Below are 21,803 nucleotides of genomic sequence, written 5' to 3' on the forward strand. Positions count from 1 at the left end.
TTTGAGTCCTTCTTTTTGACATTTTAAATACTTGCATAGTAGTTTTTCTTTACTTGATAAATGAGTCTCCAACTTTCCTTCATTTCTTAGCCTTTGCACATCTACTAAAGATTTTCTGTCACCTTTTAATTGCCAATTTGAATTCTCTGTCATCCAAGGTTTACCCTGATGATTTTCTTTTCAGCATAGGCATGCAGACGTCAGGAGCAACTTGAATGCAGGTATTAGGGATTCCTACTTTTTCATCAATTCCATCTGCTCTATAAACAAGTAACCCATCTGTCATGTACAAAACAACAACAACAAAAGCTGTAAACTGAACCATGTTGTGATCACTTGAAACAGGAGGTAGCACCACTATGAGAGAACAATAATTGACACTTATATTTGTACTGTTCAGGTCAACAAGAGCATTTCTGCAAGTCTTGTTTTTGATTTGCTTGAAATCCGAATGAGAATTGACTCAGGGCTTGATGTGCAAATCACAAGTCTCCACATAAAATAATGCCTGCCTGAGGTGACTTAAACCTCCAAACACAGTGAGCAGTCTTGGTGCTCAGCCCTCCAGTTGTGTAATGATAGCGTTTGAGGTAAATCTTTTCTTCCCCATCACTCTAACACAACATGATTGTGGATATTGTGAATAAGCATTTCATTGAATTTATCCAGCATTCCTCTGTGCCCTGGGTTTTGTAATAATAACTAAACAACTGATTTATAAAGATCTTAAGAGATAAAGATCTGGCTATATAACAGCTAATTCAATGTATTGATTTATTATTTGCATATATTTATTGTCTTTTGGGCCATTTTGACAAAGGATTTCACTACTTAAATATACAAACACAAATGGGATTTAACTTTTTTTAAACTGGGCAAATATCCAGTTTTTGGTTATTAGCATAAGTTGGTAAGTGTAAATAAACATTGATAGCCGAAATTCGAAACATGGTACATTAAATGCTGTTAAGTGAAAAAGTGTGAAAAACTTTTCAATAAAGCTCATGGTTTTGGAATCAATTGTCCAAAAAGTTTATGGTCAGGGGTCACCCAGTAACTGGGGTGGCAGTATGCAGCAGCAGATAGGAGAAATTCCTGTATGATTTCCCCACCCATAGACACTGCAAATTATGTCTAACAGGGCTGTGTTGCCCAGGATAAGAGCATCTGCAAAGTAGTGTAAATGTATATAATCGATTTTGTTGTGTTTACTTGTATACAATGATTCCTTACAAAACTATACATGTCACTTTTTGTAAACTGCATTGCTGTTGTGAGATTTTTCTGTACTGTACACAATGCTTTAGCCCACATGGGCTAAGACTCTTGTTTTTCAAAGACCACCTATAGCGATGCCAACTATAGCACATGGCAAAAAAAAAAAAAAAAACGCAATGTGGAAGCTACATGGTTATGACTCACTCTCTACAGGTGCTGTAAAAAAAGCTGTAGATTTGTTACATAAACAACAAAAAAAGGTTTGTGCACTAAAGATACCTGTGATTAACCTCCCATGCACATTGTGTACTTAGCGGATTAAGGATTTAAAACAGGTGCATCTTTGTGGTAAATGCCTATAATTGCAGGCCGTAGATGTTACATTTTTTATTGGCATCACTGGACATGCTGAGCACCTAAAGGCTTTCTGAGCTTACGTGCATGAATGTAGGTGCATGTGACAGGAAAATGACTAACCTGTGGAGTGGTGGAGAGAGACACTAGCTGGCTGCTGAAAGGTCATACCTGTCATTTAAGGCTAAAGAAAGGTCTACTGAACTTTGTACACCTGACCACAACACCCTTGTTTCTCCACTTTGCTGAAAGGCTTTTGACAGGTGCTCATATGCTAACAAACCAAGAGGGCCTTAAACTTTTAATAATTAAATAAAAAAGGAAATAGTTAAAAAATATTTAAAATATAGAAGCATTTAAAACAATTCAGACAATTTATTAATGTACTGTATATACTAATTTTCATCCACCTTAAACATGTCGAAAAAATCCACTCTGCTTGGGTCAGGACCTCTGTTTAAGTTGGGGCTATCCAATTTTTTAATAAAAAGTTTACTTATTTTTTTGAATTATATACTTACAGTTTCCTACACAATTATTGGCACCCTGGTAATGATAAGTGAAAGGGTTATAAGAATTTTACCTTTTAGGACATTAGCCAAAGTCTTCACAGTGAAAAAAATGAGAAAAGAAAATTCAACCTTTAGTTAAAATAAATTAATTCCATGAAGAAGAAAAAATCCATCATCAAGAAATAATTATTTTAACAAAAGCACATCTGCCTTAATTACTGGCACCTCTACTAATTCTCTACAAATGTTTTATTAATTTTTTTTTCAATTAAATTGTACTTTTTTAAGTTGATTAGTGTCTAGGAACTTTCAGGCATGAATCCGTGTCTTACTGTTACTTTTGGGTATAAATATAAGGTGACATAGGGATCGAATTTTTAGGGAGAATAATTAAAAACTTCCAGTCAACTGTAAGTGTGACAGACTTGCCTGAATGAGGACCCAAATTTGTTTTGCTCCCATGCACAGTGTGAAAGATGGTAGAAGAGGCATACAAACATGAAGGATCACTGTTGGAGAGTTACAAAAAATAATTAATAATAATTGCATTATATGGTCGGAAGTTGGAAGGCTTTCCAGGAAAATCCCTTCACTGTCATCTAACGCAGAGTCATCTAATGGCAGTGGTAGCTCAGTGGTTAAGGTATTGGACTAGTAATCAGAAGGTTGCCAGTTCAAGCCCCACCATCGCCAAGTTGCCACTGTTGGGCCCCTGAGCAACAACCCCTAATTGCTCAAATTGTGTTTAGTCATAATTGTAAGTCGCTTTAGATAAAAGCGTCTGCTGAATGCCACAAATGTAAATGTTTGCTAACGCTGCTGGACTTTGACTAGAATTATGTTTGATGGTCAGAAAAAAAAAATAGAGGTTTTTGTCAGCAAACATTTATGGTGGGTTTAACATAAAAAGAAGGATGACTACACTGAAAAGAACCTTTCAGTTGCTATTAAGTGTGTTGAGGTCTGTGATAAGGTATGGTTAGTATAAAGTATGATAAGTATGGTTGTCTTTTCTCCAAAGGCATGGGGAACCTTGGAAGGGTACATGGCATTATGGACTTTTAAATCTGCCAATAACAGGACATTTAAATCTGCCAAGAAACCAAAAGTGGCTTATTATTGCCATCATTGGATCTTCCAGCAAAACAGTGATCTTTAACATATGTCCAAATCAGCAAAAAAAAAAAAAGCCTCTGGCATGGTGGCGTGGTCATCTTAGTTTCCTAAACCCAATTAAACATTATTGGCAAGGGGAGGTACAAAATATCAAATGCTGGGATGCCAATAATTGTGGCACATGTGGTTTTGTTGATAATATATTTTATCTTGATGAGAGATTTTCTTTCTCTCTAAATAAATGTACTTCATTTAAAGGTCGATGTTTCATTTTTTTTTCAGAAATAAATTTACATTGTTAGAAATCCATAGTTAGTATTTAGTAGTAATAGCAGTAAATAAATGAGTTGGTGTAGAATACTTTGCCACAATGTGTATTCAGCATTCAAATAATTAGTTGTAATGGGGAAATTACTTAAAGAGCTAAGTATAGCTAAGCTGGAGCTCCCCAACCTCACAAGAGACCCATGAGTCCCATGCACTGGATGTAGCCCAGGCAGCTCAAGTCTCTATTAAACAGGCTAATTAATCTAGCTTTGTCAGAGTAGTCAAGCCAGACCTGCCCAGGGTTATAGTGCTGATGCAGACCTTCTGAAGTTAGGAGCTTTCATTTAAAAGCAGTTAAAGATCTCCACATTGGTTGTTATGTGAAAGCAAGAGCTGCAGTGGTGATAAATAGGTAATTCTATCGTTAGTGAATGAACAAAGGAGTAGGATTTAAGTGATGAAATGTAGCATACAAAGAGAAAGGGCCTTTGTTTCCCAAAATCATAAGCTGAGTGAGCTCAGTAAGAGCTGATTATAAGAATAGGCTTTAAAAATCAATGATCTATTTCTTTTGCTGCATATTTCTTCAGAATGTCTTCATGTTGTGTAGCTGGGCATGTAACAGCAGTTGTGTGATCAAAATATTAAAAACAGTTTACTGTAAGCTGTACAGTTTTTTCTTCCCTAAAAGCTAAAAACTATTTTAGGACATTTATCTTTATGCAAAACATTGACATAATGCAAATATGACCCTGGGTGTGAACCGAATAATACATTTAAGCCAAACAATTCCTGCATACTTTACTGTTAAAATGTATTCAAAAATTTCTTTCTGCCTGAAGCTGGCTGGAACCTGACATTGTACATTTGTATGAAAATATGCTGTTTGGTGCTGATTTGATTGTTGTTTCTCATGGTTAGCAGTGGTTTCCTCCCTGCTGCCCTTTAGTGAATTGATTTGTAATTAATTTATTGGAAATACATTTTGATGAAGCTGCCACTGAGTCCCATGTTTTAGTAGTTTATCCTCAGTTGATTTCCTACTTCCTTTAAAAATGTCATTTTCATGTCAAAATGTTTTTAGCTGTAATTTTTTTGGCAAATTTTTGGTAGTGTTTGAAGTTGATGGCATATTCTTCAGGGCTGCTAAAATTGAGCCTGGCTTGGTTTGATTATTTAATTGGCTTTCCAAATGAATTCGGTCAGCTGGTTGATTGTGACAAGGGCACAATGACTTTTTCTCAAGGAAGAAATTTGTGATGGAGTTTTGTTCCTTTAATTGATTAAATTATTTGGAACCAGTATAAGCTTTTATATAGACAGTCAGATACACTGTATGGCTGAAATACTGAAATATTTGGACACCTGCCCATGAGCTAGTTGGACATCCAATTTCAGAAACAAATGGTATTAAAATGTGACATCTATGTGATCTTTTCAGCTATAACAACAGCCATGAAGCCTGAAGTTTGTCTGCGGGACTGTGTGCCAAATGTTCAAAAGAGCATTTGTAAAGCTGGATGTTGGTTCAGTTGATGGTCTAGTTCATTTCCAATCTGTTCAGTGGGGCTTAGGTTAGGGCTCTGTACAGGCCACTGGAGTTTCTTTAAACCAAGCTTTTCTTTATGTTTTTATAGACCTTGCTTTGTGCACAGGGATACAGTAATGCTGGAACAAGAAATTGCTTTCCCTAAACTGCTGTAAAGTTGGAAGTATAATATCCTTTATATAATTGATTTCTTACACCTGTTAGCATTAGTTGTGGCTAAAACACATTAATTTATTATGGTGTTCCAATACTTTTGTCTATTTTGTATTTATTTTACCACTGATATTGCAGCACATTTTTAAACTAACGTTAAGGTGGATTACCTCCCTTTCCTACAACAGTGTTGACTGAATCTTTGCAAGTATTTAGATCTACACTCTCCTAAAGTAGTTATGGAAATGTTTTTTCAACGATGCAAGTCATGTTTTTTTAATTCACATTTTATGATCTAAATATTAAAACATAATTGTCTAATGAACAATATTTAAAATTTTTATTATTATTGTATTTTATGAGGTCATTTTTTGTTTGATGCAGACAAATTTATAGAATAAACCACATACTGAATATTTAAGGATAATGATTATGCATAACACTCAAATCAATTAACAATAAAAAGTGTTTTTTGAAAAAAAAGTACCAAGTAAATGTTGACAATAAATAAGTTTAGGTTTTGTTTTTTGGCCATGAACTTTAAAATGTTAAAACTTAAGTTAAAACTTTAAAGACACGTTCACACATTTTCTGCGTATAAGGCATTATATAAATTGACAACAAATTACTCTTCTTTCTTTTCATGTTGCAGTGTGGTATACAAATCCATTTTCTAAGACGAGCAGACTTTGATGTTCAAATGTTTTATTAATGTGATAATTTCCCATTTGTGTTGAGGCATTTCTCATCTCCAGAATTTTATTTATCTGTAAACGCCCTTTAGATGTTTGGAACAGGTTGTTTTTGTTCTCATTTTTTTTATTAATTTTTGAGCTGTACTGAAAGGGGTTTAGATATGTATTACCAAATTATGATGTATTAATATATTCATGCAACATATTTTTTGTAAATATCTTTTGGGAGGAGCATTGTGACGGCTGTTCTTTCTTTCTTTCTTGAGTGTACAAGGAGTCACACTGCTCTTTTGTGAAGCATCTACTCCTCTTGCAGGTGCATCAATGAGCCAGCAGAGGTTGCATTTACAGCAGTAGTGAGGAACCTTGTCCATCTTTCTTCCTCAGGCACTGCCAATTGTGATTTCTAGATAGCAAACTGGAGAGCTTGAGAAGTTTATTTTTTAGTCCCGTGTATTTGTTTGGTGACAATTGTGTGTTATTAGAAGCTGCTATGAGGGTAGGCCAATAAGTCTTTTTTTTTTATTTTATTTTTTTTATTTGTTTTACCCCTTTTTCTCCCCTTTTAGCGCATCCAATTGTTCAATTAGCATCGTGCTTCCTCTCTGTCTATGCCGAACCCTGCCCTGACAGAGGTGATTGAAGCTAACCCGTATCCCCTCCGAAACACGAGCAGCAGCCAGATGCATCTTTGCCACCCACACATTGATGAGTTTGGCGCCACCTAGCGTTGCATGCGGAGAGACACACCCTAAGGGCACCCTCCCTCACCTCTGTGCAAGCGCCTCCAATCAGCCGGCAGAGAACGTAATCGCATTCTGACAGAGAGAGACCCACATCCGGTTCTTTGTCCCACCCCCCATATGAGCAACCGGCCAATCGTTGCTCATATAGCCACTCAGCTTCGGACCGGTAAAGCAAAGCTGGATTCGATACCACGTACTCAGAATCCAGCCCTGGTTGCAGCGCGTCTCTTTTACCGCTGCGCCACCTGAGCGGCCGGCCAATAAGTCTTTAGGGAAAGGTTTTATTTTAGCTTGTCATTAACAGGCATGGCCTAGCATGGTTGAACTGGTGGCAGCCCTGGTAGGGTTGAATAATCTGTGTTTTTAATAGGAGCAAGACTCATTGAAAAATGCTGTGTTTAAATACACACAGCCAAAAGATGTCTCAAGATGCTGGTATCTGTTATTACTTAAAGGACATCTAAGGTTTCGCTGCATGTACAAATGGCCTCTTGATACTCACCAATATTTCTTAACATTTTAAAAGATTATGCATTAGCAGTATGGCATCGAGTAAACAAAATTTCTTTAGTTAGACTTATTTGCTGTTAAATGAATTCATTTCCCATTCCTTATTTGGACAGCAGGATAATAAGTTTGTAGCTAAATAAATGATCTAGCAGTTGTATAATCACATAAGGAAATCACTGTCACAATGGCTGCCTGTGTGGGTGTATTCCTTTAGAGACATTCTTCACCTTGTGGGAAAGAGCTGCATGTATTTGAAGAAAAAAGAGCAAGACGCGATGTCGTTATGGGAAATAGCTGACCCTGTAGGAAGCTTTACTCCCTGGACTCATGAAATGGCTTATCAGAGAGCAGCAGGGAATGTCCTCAGGGTCTCCCCACAGATACTATTGTCTAGCCATCCAAACTGATCTGTATATAAGCTGACCTTTTAGTCATGTGGGGTTGTTAACTGACTTCAGAGAAAGTATTTCATGTGGATTTGTAGGTGTGTGTGTGTGTGTTTTAATTGTGTTCATGGCGACACTGAAAAAGTGCCTCTGTCAAGCTGTCAGATCTAACAAGCAGTAAATTAAGTAGCAAATGATTTGCACAACTTGACTTTGTGTTCTAAAATGTGTTTTAATTGATCAGACTAGGGCTGTCGCGGTGAAAGAATTTCCCCTTGCGATATTCAGACTGTCTCAATATCGGGGTATGCGGTGATATCGCAATTTTTTTGTTTTTGAAAATTACTTAATTTATCTGGATTTTAGAGCTATATAAACAAGCTTTATTGTTAGGCTATGATTCGGTATATTATTGCTTTATAATGACGAAGATGAGACAGCTTTAAGACCAATGAAATGCGTGTTTAATGTTAAATACAGAACACAGCAGGGATGCGCGTCTTTTCTCTATTAAAAAAAGGTTTAAATTAAGCTTCTAGCCTAGGCTAGATATACACTGTGAAACGAAAAAAAAGTGTTTAGGCTAAATATTTTAAATGCACATCTAATCAAAATATGGTAAAAAAACAAAAATAGAATAAAGAATAAAGTCTGTAAGAGTTTAAACCTGCGTTATCATGCGCGCTAGAAGAACCAACATGTTCACCTGATGTGGTTTGAGAGGATCTGAGTGGGGTAGCGATGTTCCCCTCGGCACTAAAACTCTCTCTGATGGTGTGCTCGTTACACTAATACACACGTGTACTGTACTTACATGCGACTTTACACAGCAGAGGAAATCTAGCCTGGTTATCGCGCCACTATTAACCATCTATTTAGTAGGTGTAATTATCATAACAATATATACTACATTTTAAGTTATTATTCGTTTCAATAAATTTTTATTCAACGAAAAAATACATTTAAATCATTCCAGCAAGCGAGCAAGAGAATATTTGCAGGCTGCAATGCCATATTAACCGTCATTAAGTGTTTTAGTACGACCAACGCGAGGTCTGTTCTGAGTGGACCCTGCTCTTTTAAAACGCTGGATGATCTTGGCCACTGTGCTGCAGCTCAGTTTCAGGGTGTTGGCAATCTTCTTGTAGCCTTGGCCATCTTCATGTAGCGCAACAATTCGTCTTTTAAGATCCTCAGAGAGTTCTTTGCCATGAGGTGCCATGTTGGAACTTTCAGTGACCAGTATGAGAGAGTGTGAGAGCTGTACTAATAAATTGAACACACCTGCTCCCTATGCACACCTGAGACCTAGTAACACTAACAAATCACATGATATTTTGGAGGGAAAATGACAAGCAGTGCTCAATTTGGACATTTAGGGGTGTAGTCTCTTAGGGGTGTACTCACTTTTGTTGCCGGTGGTTTAGACATTAATGGCTGTATATTGAGTTATTTTGAGGGATGAATAAATTTACACTGTTATATAAGCTGCACACAGACTACTTTTCATTGTGTCAAAGTGTCATTTTGTCAGTGTTGTCCCATGAAAAGATATACTTAAATATCTGCAGAAATGTGAGGGGTGTACTCACTTTTGTGATACACTGTATATATACAGGTATATACTGGTGCTGCTCATAAAATTTGAATATCATGAAAAAGTTGATTTATTTCAGTAATTTCATTCAAAAAGTGAAACTTGTATATTATATTCATTCATTACACACAGACTGATATATTTCAAATGTTAATTTCTTTTAATGTTGATGATTATAACTGACAACTAATGAAAACCCCAAATTCAGTATCTCAGAAAATTAGAAAATTGTGACAAGGTACAAAATTGAAGACACCTGGTGCCACACTCTAATCAGCTAATTAACTCAAAACACCTGCAAAGGCCTTTAAATGGTCTCTCAGTCTAGTTCTGTAGGCTACACAATCATGGGGAAGACTGCTGACTTGACAGTTGTCCAAAAGACGACCATTGACACCTTGCACAAGGAGGGCAAGACACAAAAGGTCATTGCTAAAGAGGCGGGCTGTTCACAGAGCTCTGTTTCCAAGCACATTAATAGAGAGGCGAAGGGAAGGAAAAGATGTGGTAGAAAAAAGTGTACAAGCAGTAGGGATAACCGCACCCTGCAGAGGATTGTGAAACAAAACCCATTCAAAAATGTGGGGGAGATTCACAAAGAGTGGACTGCAGCTGGAGTCAGTGCTTCAAGAACCACCACGCACAGACATATGCAAGACATGGGTTTCAGCTGTCGCATTCCTTGTGTCAAGCCACTCTTGAACAAGAGACAGCGTCAGAAGCGTCTCGCCTGGGCTAAAGACAAAAAGGACTGCTGAGTGGTCCAAAGTTATGTTCTCTGATAAAAGTAAATTTTGCATTACCTTTGGAAATCAAGGTCCCAGAGTCTGGAGGAAGAGAGGAGAGGCACAGAATCCACGTTGCTTGAGGTCCAGTGTAAAGTTTCCACAGTCAGTGATGGTTTGGAGTGCCATGTCATCTGCTGATGTTGGTCCACTGTGTTTTCTGAGGTCCAAGGTCAACGCAGCCGTCTACCAGGAAGTTTTAGAGCACTTCATGCTTCCTGCTGCTGACCAACTTTATGGAGATGCAGATTTCATTTTCCAACAGGACTTGGCACCTGCACACAGTGCCAAAGCTACCAGTACCTGGTTTAAGGACCATGGTATCCCTGTTCTTAATTGGCCAGCAAACTCGCCTGACCTTAACCCCATAGAAAATCTATGGGGTATTGTGAAGAGGAAGATGCGATATGCCAGACCCAACAATTCAGAAGAGCTGAAGGCCACTATCAGAGCAACCTGGGCTCTCATAACACCTGAGCAGTGCCACAGACTGATCGACTCCATGCCACGCCGCATTGCTGCAGTAATCCAGGCAAAAGGAGCCTTTAACTAAGTATTGAGTGCTGTACATTCTCATACTTTTCATGTTCATACTTTTCAGTTGGCCAACATTTCTAAAAATCCTTTTTTTGTATTGGTCTTAAGTAATATTCTAATTTTCTGAGATACTGAATTTGGGGTTTTCATTAGTTGTCAGTTATAATCATCAATATTAAAAGAAATAAACATTTGAAATATTTCAGTCTGTGTGTAATGAATGAACATAATATACAAGTTTCACTTTATGAATGGAATTACTGAAATAAATCAACTTTTTCATGATATTCTAATTTTATGACCGGGGGAAATAAGTATTGAACGCATCAACATTTTTCTCAGTAAATACATATATTTCTGATGGGACTATTGACATGAAATTTTCACCAGATGTTGGTAACAACCCAAGTAATCCACACACATAAAGCAGTCAAAACAAATAAGTCCAAAAATTAAGTTATGTGTAATAAAGTGAAATGACACAGGGAAAAAGTATTGAACACGCTTACTGAAATTTATTTAATATTTACTAGAAAAGCTTTTGTTGGTAATGACAGCTTCAAGATGCCTTCTGTATGGAGAAACTAGTCACATGCATTGTTCAAGTGTGATTTTGGCCCATTCTTCCACCCAAACTGTCTTCAGATCATGAAGGTTCCGGGGGCCTCTTCTATGAACTCTGTTTTTCAGTTCTTTAAATTGATTTTCAATTGGATTCAAGTTGGGTGATTGACTGGGCCATTCTAGCAGCTTTATTTTCTTTCTCTGAAACCACTTGAGAGTTTCCTTGGCTGTGTGTTTGGGATCATTGTCTTGCTGAAATGTCCACCCTCGTTTCATCTTCAGCATCCTGGTAGATGGTAGCAGATTCTTATCAAGAATGTCTCGGTACATTTCTCCATTCATCCTTTCTTCAATTACATGAAGTCTACCAGTACCATATGCTGAGAAACAGCCCCACACCATGATGTTCCCACCTCCAAACTTCACTGTTGGTATGGTGTTTTTGGGGTGATGTGCAGTGCCTTTTCTCCTCCAAACATGGTGTTCAATTTTGGTCTCATCTGACCAGACTATATTCTCCCAGTATTTTATAGGCTTGTCCAAATGTTGTGCAGCAAACTTTAAACGAGCTTTAACATGCTTTTTCTTCAGAAATGGAGTCTTGCGCGGTGAGTGTGCATAAAGGCCATGGCAGTTGAGTGCATTACTTATACTTTTCTTTGAAACAACTGTACCTGCTAATTCCAGGTCTTTCTGAAGCTCTCCGCGAGTGGTCCTTGGCTCTTGGACAACTCTTCTGATTATTCTATTGACTCCTCTGTCAGAAATATTGCGAGGAGCACCTGGCCGTGGCCGGTTTATGATGAAATGATGTTCTTTCCACTTCCGGATAATGGCCCCAACGGTGCTCACTGGAACATTCATAAGTTTAGAAATACGTCTGTAACCAATACCATCAGTATGTTTTGCAACAATAAGGTTGCGAAGGTCTTGAGAGAGCTCTTTGCTTTTACCCATCACGAGATGCTACTTGTGTGACACCTTGGTAATAAGAAACCTTTTTGTAGGCCATCAATTAGGACTAAACCAGCTGATAGTAATTTGCACTGATAGGGGCAGGATTGCTTTCTAAATACTGACAGATTTCAGCTGGTGTTTTGGCTTTCCATGCCTTTTTGCACCTCCTTTTCTTCATGTGTTCAATACTTTTTCCCTGTGTCATTTCACTTTATTACACATAACTTAATTTTTGGACTCATTTGTTTTGACTGCTTTATATGTGTGGATTACTTCGGTTGTTACCAACATCTGGTGAAAATTTCATGTCAATAGTCCCATTAGAAATATATTTACTGAGAAAAATGTTGATGTGTTCAATACTTATTTCCCCCGCTGTATATACACTACCGGTCAAAAGTTTTAGAACACCCCAATTTTTCCAGTTTTTTTATTGAAACTCAAGCAGTTCAAGTTCAATGATTAGCTTAAAGTGGTACAAAGGTAAGTGCTGAACTGTCAGAGATTTTAAAAAAGTGAGGTTACCCTAAACTGAAAAATAATGTACATTTCAGCATTATTAAAAATGGCCTTTTTCAGGGAACAAAAAATGGGTTAACAACTTAAAGCTATTCTGAAGCAATGGAGATTGATCAAGCCTTTAAAGTTGGTGCTACCAATTCCTAGGGGTCTTCCAATTTTTCTTGATTGCTTACAACCCCCTCTGTCTGCATAAAAGTAGTGTTGGAACACACTGTGGTACCATACCCTTGTGAGCATTATTTGAACAGTATTGTTCTGCAGAAAGTATTGTGTTGCTATAAAAATGGCAAGAAAAATGCAATTAACAATAGAAGAGAGACAGACCAATTGTAACACTTAAAAATGTAGGTCTTTTCTATAGAAAAATTGCGAAGAAAATCAAGTTGTCAGTGTGTACAGTTTCCTTCACCATCAAAAAGCACTTAGAAACTGGGGGAAACTCTGACAGGAAGAGGTCTGGAAGACCCAAAGCCACAACAGAATTAGAAGACAAGTTTCTAGGAGTCAACAGCTTGCATGATAGGCGGCATACAGGACAACAGCTTCAAGCACAGCTTAATAGTGGTCGTAGTAAGAAAGTCTCAGTTTAAACTGTGAAGAGATGACTTCGAGTTGCAGGTTTGACAGGTTGAGTTGCAGCAAGAAAGCCATTGCTAACACGTAAAATGAAATCTTCGGTTTATCACACAGGATTTTTAGTATGCCGTAGAGTAGGCGAAAGGATGGTTCCTCAGTGTGTGACATCAACTGTCAAACATGGAGGAAGAAGCGTAATGGTCTGGGGCTGTTTTGCTGGATCCAGGGTCGATGACTTGTACAGAGTGAGAGGCACCCTGAACCAAAACTACCACAGCATTCTGCAGCACCATGCAGTACCCTCTGGGATGCACGTTGTTGGTCAGGGGTTCATCCTACAGCAAGATAATGACCCAAAACATAAGTCCAATCTTTGCCAGAACTACCTTAGGAAAAAAGAACAAGATGGTAAGCTTGAAAACATGGAGTGGCCAGCACAGTCTCCAGATTTAAACCCCATTGAGCTGGTTTGGGATTAACTGGACAGAAGAGTGAAAGCAAAGCAGCCTACATGTGCCACACATTTATGGGAACTTCTGCAACAGAGTTGGGAAGAACCTTCTAAAGAATATTTAATTTCCATTGTAGAAAGAATGCCACGAGTGTGTTCAGCTGTTTTATCTGCCAAAGGTATCTACTTTAATGAATCAAATTTTTATAATACATTTTGGTATATAAATTAATTCCATGATTTATTTTTTTAACTTCAGTTGTTTTTTTGTTATATGTCTTCATTTCAGAGTACTGTACAATAAGCTGAATAAATTTCAATAAAAACTGGAAAAATTGGGGTGTTCTAAAACTTTTGACCGGTAGTGTATATATGAAAAGAGAGACAGAGAGAGACACACGGTCGGAGTCAACTTGTTCGTGACGTCACAGGTTTCGCGAATTTCGGTTCGTAATCTGAAATTTGTTCGTACGTTAAGTTGAAAAAGATCGTTTGTAACCCAAAATGTTTGTATGGTAAACCGTTCGTAACTCAAGGGTCTACTGTATTAAACTAGTTTTAAACTAGCCTAACATTTTCTATTTGCCATTTGTTGACTTAAATGCTTGCAATCCACAGATAAACACATTTTTATTGTTGCAAGGTTTATATAGCATAAAGCAGAAATTAGCTGGATTAATTTAATCACAAGCCTGCCATGCACACCATTGTTGTTCAGTGTTCTCCTGATGGTGGACTCATGAACATTAACATTAGCCAATGTGAAAAAAGCCTTCAGTTGCTTAGAAGTTACCCTGGGGTCCTTTGTGACCTTGCCGACTATTACACGCCTTGCTCTTGGAGTGATCTTTGTTGGTCGACCACTCCTGGGGAGGGTAACAATGGTCTTGAATTTCCTCCATTTGTACACAATCTGTTTGGCTGTGGATTGGTGGAGTCCAAACTCTTTAGAGATGGTTTTGTAACCTTTTCCAGCCTGATGAGCATCAACAACTCTTTTTCTGAGGTCCTCAGAAATCTCCTTTGTTCGTGCCATGATACACTTCCACAAACGTATGTTGTGAAGAGCAGACTTATAGATAGATCCCTGTTCTTTAAATAAAACAGGGTGCTCACTCACACCTGATTGTCATCCCATTGATTGAAAACACCTGACTAGAAAGAAAGATATCCTTTATTTGTCATATATACATATACAGATGTACAGTACAATGAAATTCTTTCTTCGCATATCCCAGCTGGTGTTGGAAGCTGGGGTCAGAGCGCAGGGTCAGCCAACTTACGGCGCCCCTGGAGCAGACAGGGTTAAGGGCCTTGCTCAAGGACCCAACAGTGGCTACATAGCAGAGCCTGGATTTGAACCGCCAATCTTCCGGTTGATAGCCCAAAGCTCTACCCACTATGCTACCACAGGCCCCTAGAATTTCACCTTCAAATTAACTGCTAATCCTAGAGGTTCACATACTTTTGCCACTCACAAATATGTAATATTGATCATTTTCCTCAATAAATAAATGACCAAGTATAATATTTTTGTCTCATTTGTTTAACTGGGTTCTCTTTATCTACTTTTAGGACTTTATCTATTTTTAGGACTTAGGACGTGTGAAAATCTGATGATGTTTTAGGTCATATTTATGCAGAAATATAGAAAATTCTAAAGGGTTCACAAACTTTCAAGCACCACTGTATGAAGGGCACAGGTAGTGATTTAACTGCAGTCTTGGATGCCTACTGTCCTGCAAAGTTTTAGTTTGTTCCAACTCCTACACTTATCTGATTTGGCTTATGATGTAATTATCTATCTCTCTATGAGCTGATTAAGGTGTGTGGAGAGGCAAAAATTCTTAAATCGGTTCAAGTAATTAGACTTATTCTCTTACACTGCCATAATGCTTATAATGCATTCTTTAGCGTCAGTATTGTGGGGATTAGATGGATTTGGGAGTATCAGAAGAAGTGTAATCTCTTTAACTGAAATGGTGTTCACAATGCAGGCCATAATTAAAAAGAGTGAATCAAGGTCCCTGGACACATGCTAAAATAAATTCTGTTCACAATATGAGCAGCACCTACATCATAACTGTCGTCACCAGCATCTTTCTGATCTGTAAATAGGAGCATATTTTGTATTGCAAAACTTCATTTTAATGTAACACAGAGCCTCAAGAGTGCAAAACTAATTATACAGTGGGGCCAAAAAGTATTTAGTCAGCCACTGATTGTGCAAGTTCTCCTACTTAGAAAGATGAGAGAGGTCTGTAATTTTCATCATAGGTACACTTCAACTAAGAGATTCAAAATGAGAAAAAAAAATTCAGGAAATCACATTGTTGGATTTTTAAAGAATTTATTTGTAAATCATGGTGGAAAATAAGTATTTGGTCAATAACAAAAGTTCAACTCAATACTTTGTAACATAACCTTTGTTGGCAATGACAGAGGTCAAACGTTTCCTGTAAGTCTTCACCAGGTTTGCACACACTGTAGCTGGTATTTTGGCCCATTCCTCCATGCAGATCTCCTCTAGAGCAGTGATGTTTTGGGGCTGTCGCTGGGCAACACAGACTTTCAACTCCCTCCACAATTTTTCTATGGGGTTGAGGTCTGGAGGACCTTGAAATGCTTTTTATGGAGCCACTCCTTCGTTGCCCGAGCGGTGTGTTTGGGATCATTGTCATGCTGGAAGACCCAGCCACGTTCCATCTTCAATGCTCTCACTGATGGAAGGAGGTTTTGGCTTAAAATCTCACAATACATGGCCCCGTTCATTCTTCCCTTAACACGGATCAGTCGTCCTGTCCCCTTTGCAGAAAAACAGCCCCAAAGCATGATGTTTCCACCCCCCATGCTTCACAGTAGGTATGGTGTTCTTGGGATGCAACTCAGCATTCTTCTTCCTCCAAACACGACGAGTTGAGTTTTTACCAAAAAGTTCCATTTTGGTTTCATCTGACCACATGATATTCTCCCAATCCTCTTTTGGATCATCCATATGCTCTCTGGCAAACTTCAGACGGGCCTGGACATGTACTGGCTTAAGCAGGGGGACACGCCTGGCACTGCAGGATTTGAGTCCCTCTCGGCGTAGTGTGTTACTGATGGTAGCCTTTGTTACTTTGGTCCCAGCTCTCTGCAGGTCATTCATCAGGTCCCTCCGTGTAGTTCTGGGATTTTTGCTCACCGTTCTCATGATCATTTTGACCCCATGGGATGAGATCTTGCGTTGGGCCCCAGATCGAGGGAGATTATCAATGGTCTTGTATGTCTTCCATTTTCTTACAATTGCTCCCACAGTTGATTTATTCACACCAACCTGCTTTCCTATTGTAGATTCACTCTTCCCAGCCTGGTGCAGGTCTACAATTTTCTTCCTGGTGTCCTTCGACAGCTCTTTGGTCTTGGCCATGGTTGAGTTTGGAGTCTGACTGTTTGAGGCTGTGGACAGGTGTCTTTTATACAGATAACGAGGTCAAACAGGTGCCATTAATACAGGTAACGAGTGGAGGACAGAAGAGCTTCTTAAAGAAGAAGTTACAGGTCTGTGAGAGCCAGAAATCTTGCTTGTTTGTGGATGACCAAATACTTATTTTCCACCATAATTTACAAAAAATTTTTTTTTTCAATCCTACAATGTGATTTCCTGGATTTATTTTCTCATTTTGTCTCTCATAGTTGAAGTGTACCTATGATGAAAATTACAGACCTCTCTCATCTTTCTAAGTAGGAGAACTTTTTGGCCCCACTGTAGTACCTGTGAGTTTGTGTAGAACAAGCCTGATTTTACTAAAGGCCTGCCAGAACAGTAGTATAGAGTGAAAATGTCCTTGTCCTAAAGTGAAATTGACAGGTTTGCTGATGTAATTGAGCATTGCACTGTTGTGTTTGGCAGGAAATGCTGTTATTGACAAGTAAGTATGAGTTGTGGCCCGTGTGGTTTCTTTTACACATAACCATATTACAGTTTCTCTCTCTCTCTCTCTCTCTCTCTCTCTCTCTCTCTCTCTCTCTCTCTCTCTTTCTGTCTTTCTTTCTCTCTCTCTCTCTCACACACACACTAACACACTTTTTTTTTTTTAATACTATTTCGCGTAATGACTTCTGGGTTACTTTGGACTTGTATGACCAAGAAAGGAGACCCATTTCCCCATCACCCTGTTTACTTCAATATTGCTTTCTGCCCTAATGTCTGTATAATTTCATAAAACCTAGCATGCTTATTAAACAGCATGAAAAGGCGAATTATATGAAAGAGAAATTATAACAAGAGCAGCATGGTAGCTTGGTGGGTAGCACTGTCGCCTCACAGCAAGACGGTTCTGGGTTTGATTCCAAGGTGGAGTGATTTGGGTCCTTATTGTGTGGAGCTCTCCTTGTGCATGTTTTCTCATGGTTATTAAACAGCATAATAATAACTGGCCAAATTAGGCATCCAAGTGAGAAGAGCCTTGGACAGAGAGGGAAGAAAAAAGTGAGTGGCCACTGTAAAAGAGCACTGAAGGTCATTTTCAGAGATGTGAGAACCTGTTGGACAAACAACTATATCTGCAGCCGTTCATTAATTAGGTATTTAGCAAGACAGAATCTACTGTTGACTCTTCAAAGCACATGCAAACTTAAAATGGAACAGCAGTTCACTACTCAACACAATGATTTAAACCATGCAGCCAAAACAACACTGGAGTGGCTCTGAAGGTCCATGAGTGGCACAGCCAAAGCCCAAATTTAATACCCATCAAACATTTAAGAAGAGATTGAAGTTGGCAGTTTACAGACCCTAGTTATTTAATCTGGTGGAGCTCTGCCCTGAAGAATGTAATAAACTACAAAAATCCAGGTTTGCAAAGGTCTATCTATCTATCTGTCTATCTTTTTCAAAATATCTTCTTTATGCATTTTCTCCCCTTTTTCTCCCTTGTTTTTTAGCGTATCCAGTTGCCCCATTGCATCATGCTTCCTCTCCACCAATGCCGATCTCTGCTCTGATTGAGGAGAACAAAGCTAACCCATGCCCCCTCCGGCACGTGGGCAGCATGCCGTATGCAACTTATCACCTACACATTGACGAGTGCAGTGCAGCTTAGCTGCATGTACGGAGGGACACACCCTAAGAGCACTCTTTTCTCATCTCTGTGCAGGCGCCATCAATCAGCCAGCAGCGGTCGTAATTGCACCAGTCATAAGAGAGAGACCCTATCTGGCTTGGTCCTGCCCATCTGAACAACAGGCCAATCGTTGTTCATGTGGCCGCTCAGCCTCAGCCAGCAAGGCAGAGCTGAGATTCGATATGATGTATTCGAGATCCCAGTTCTGGTTCCAGCATGTGTTTTTACTGCTGCGCCTAAATTGCCCCCATTCCAACTTTTTTTGAAATTTGAAATTCTTTTGTTATTGGGCTCTCCAAACAGCTATTAAGCATCAGTCTATCTGCAGGGTTTTGGTAATACATTTTGTAGTGCACTTTATTAAATAGGTGCTTCTGTATCGAAGTACAGTGACCCAAGTCGGGAAATGTATGCAGAGGCTCTTTATCAATTAAATGTGGATAAAACCATCACCAAACAAACATTTTTATAACCTTGTGAATGATCACTATTGTAGTTTGTCTTTGTGGCTGTGATTGCTTTATATTCATGAAAATGACATTATACAAGTCATGCTGTATTATCTGATTGCTCTGTAGTTGTTAGGCCAGTGGGTGGGATGTATTCTGATTATGGGGGGAAGAAACCATGTAGAGCAGCAGTGCAGGTAATCTTTTTCACCTGCTGGAGCTTAAGGTACTGCTGATAGCCCTGGGTGGTGCTGCATTCTTGGCAAATTAATTGTTGTGACTGTAACACTCTTTATGCTCTTTTCTAAATAATGTCATATTTAATTATATATTTAATCGTCAATTATATGTAACTTGTTTTTTGTTATGCCCTACGTTTAAATATAAGAAAAACAGCAATTATTAAAGGAATTTTCTCTGGACAACAGAGCTGTTTCAAAGCCTAGGGCTTTATACTCTGTATTGCTGGAATTCAGTAAGAGACAGTTATTCCACATTTAATTTCAAGTCTATATTTTTAGATTATTTAAAACTAGTAGCTTATGTTTTAGCTATATAGTTGTGTATCAACAGAACAGTAATGTAATCCTGTGACAGTAAAGCCCATAGTGTATAATTAATGTTAATTTTTTTACTTTAAAGCATTTAGTAAAGCATGGTACCCTGTTTACAGGGGCATGGAATACCATTTCCTAGAATACATTTTCCATCTGTGTTCATTGATCATATTCATCAGTGTGATAGGGCACAATGTATATTTATTTGCTTTTACCTTTTTCTCTAAAAGAACATGTGGACTTGGGATTGGGCATTTTCCAACAAAATGTGGCTTTTAAACTTGGTTTCTCCTTTTATTTTTTCAGGTTGTTTTCATATTTTTTCATATTTGCACGCACACACACAGTATATACAGTACATACATACATATAATATATACATACAAATAATAGTATTAAATAGTATTAAATGTGTTCATTTAATTAAATTAGAATTAGAAAATATTGTATTTATATATTGCATTTATTATTTACACTGTTGCGTCACAACTTTTTTGTTGAGACCTTGTTTTTTAAATTTTGTTTGTGGCAGTCATATTACTAGTTACTTTACTTCAAGGTTATTTTGTTGGTAATTCTTCTGTTTCACTCAGCTCAGAGGACAGATACTTTAGTTTGACATTATTTATGTTTTAATTCTGAGTGGTTTGTTTTAAAACGTTTGTATGATAATCAACACCCTTTTATTACTTAAGGTTTTATCTAGTTTTGTGTACACTGAACACATTTATTAATGTGTATTTATTACACATCTTCTATTTTAATCTTATATTTTGCAGTCTTAGCCTTAGGTGCTGGTAGAACACGTATTTAATAATTTTATCTTAATTTAATGGCTTGAACAATTTTATAGATTGAAAAACTAAACTAGATCTAAATGCTGTCTTTATGCATCTTGTAGACTATTTAGGCTTCTGGTTGATAATTATCAGTACTAGCCCCAGCCATAAAGGTATTCAGTCTAACGCAGATGCTGCGATTATTGTGTGCTAGATACATTGTTTAAGCAAGAAAATGATTTTCTAATTTCTTATGTTACCACAGGGTGGGCTGAGGAACAGCAAACATGAGTGTACACTGTCATCACAGGAGTATGTGCATGAGCTGCGCTCCGGTATAACTGATGAAAAACTGCTCAACTGCCTTGAGTCCCTACGTGTGTCTCTGACCAGCAATCCTGTCAGGTCAGTAAAATTTTAGTCTTATTAAAGCTCTGTTAAACTCTATAACGTGCTCTTTCTCTTCTATGAACAAGAAAAAAAACTTATATTTTCTAAACTGCCCCTTGATTTCACTGGTTTTCAGCTCATTTGTTTTATTTTGACCTGCCTGAGCTGGGTTTTTTGAAGAATCTTTCAGTAACCTAATTGGTAGTGTGTCAGTGAATCTTTTAGTGTGCTATCCATGTGGATCCCTAGACATCGTTTAATGAGCAAAGCCCATTGCATAGCTACTTAAATTAGCATAGCCTTTAGTTGCTTCAAATGTATCTTTGTTATTGCTCACTGCTCACTGCTCTTTTCTGTTTAATAGATAGGAAGTCTGCTTTTTACACTTGTGCCTCCTAGAAATTCTGTAAGACCATAATAAATACAGCTTTTTTACCAACAGACCAAACATCATTTATTCCATCCATTGAATGTTGTATTACTACAGCACTTATAATCATTGGCCTTTGGTCTTTTTGTGTGTTTTGATAATTGGGTCTCCATTTGAGTGAGCTGTTGTGCTGCCTCCTAATAAAATTACTACTACCAGTAATAAAACCAATACATTTGGTTACATTGGACTCGTGTCAAATAAGTCCTGAATGATTCTGGTAGCTCAACAGTTGGGGTGCTGGACTAGTAATTAGAAGGTTGCTGGTTTAAGCTCCTCTACAGCCAGGGTTGCCATTGTTTGTCCCTTGTGCAAGGCCCTTTACCTTCAGTTGCCTGGATGTATTCAGTCACAATTGTAAGCTGCTTTGTATTAAAGCTTAATGCTTAATGCTGTATTTATGAATGTAAATATAAATGTGGTAAAATGTTAAAGGATAAAAATGAAAATCTTTCGGGTCTAAAACTGATCGAGAAGGGGAAAATCTACTTCTTAATCTGTGTTTTAGTTTCAATTTTCTTTGGGAGTAATTGTTTATGTCTTTTTTAGTATTTGGAGAGGGCGTACAGGGTAGTTTTATTCTTGTGCTTATTAAACG

At 38.0% G+C, this 21,803-nt stretch overlaps 1 protein-coding gene across 4 annotated transcripts in view; it reads left to right on the forward strand.

Annotated features, from left to right (window-relative positions):
- The window catches only part of diaph2 (diaphanous-related formin 2), a 496,954-nt gene that overhangs the window by 63,984 nt on the left and 411,167 nt on the right, over positions 1-21,803 (forward strand). For all 4 annotated transcript variants that reach the window (XM_063000538.1, XM_063000542.1, XM_063000539.1 and 1 more), the window contains one exon: positions 20,651-20,790. In XM_063000538.1, coding sequence (XP_062856608.1) covers positions 20,651-20,790 — 140 coding nt within the window. The remainder of the gene's footprint in view (positions 1-20,650; positions 20,791-21,803) is intronic.

Source organism: Trichomycterus rosablanca, chromosome 8 (assembly GCF_030014385.1).
Source record: "Trichomycterus rosablanca isolate fTriRos1 chromosome 8, fTriRos1.hap1, whole genome shotgun sequence".
Taxonomy (NCBI): domain Eukaryota; kingdom Metazoa; phylum Chordata; class Actinopteri; order Siluriformes; family Trichomycteridae; genus Trichomycterus; species Trichomycterus rosablanca.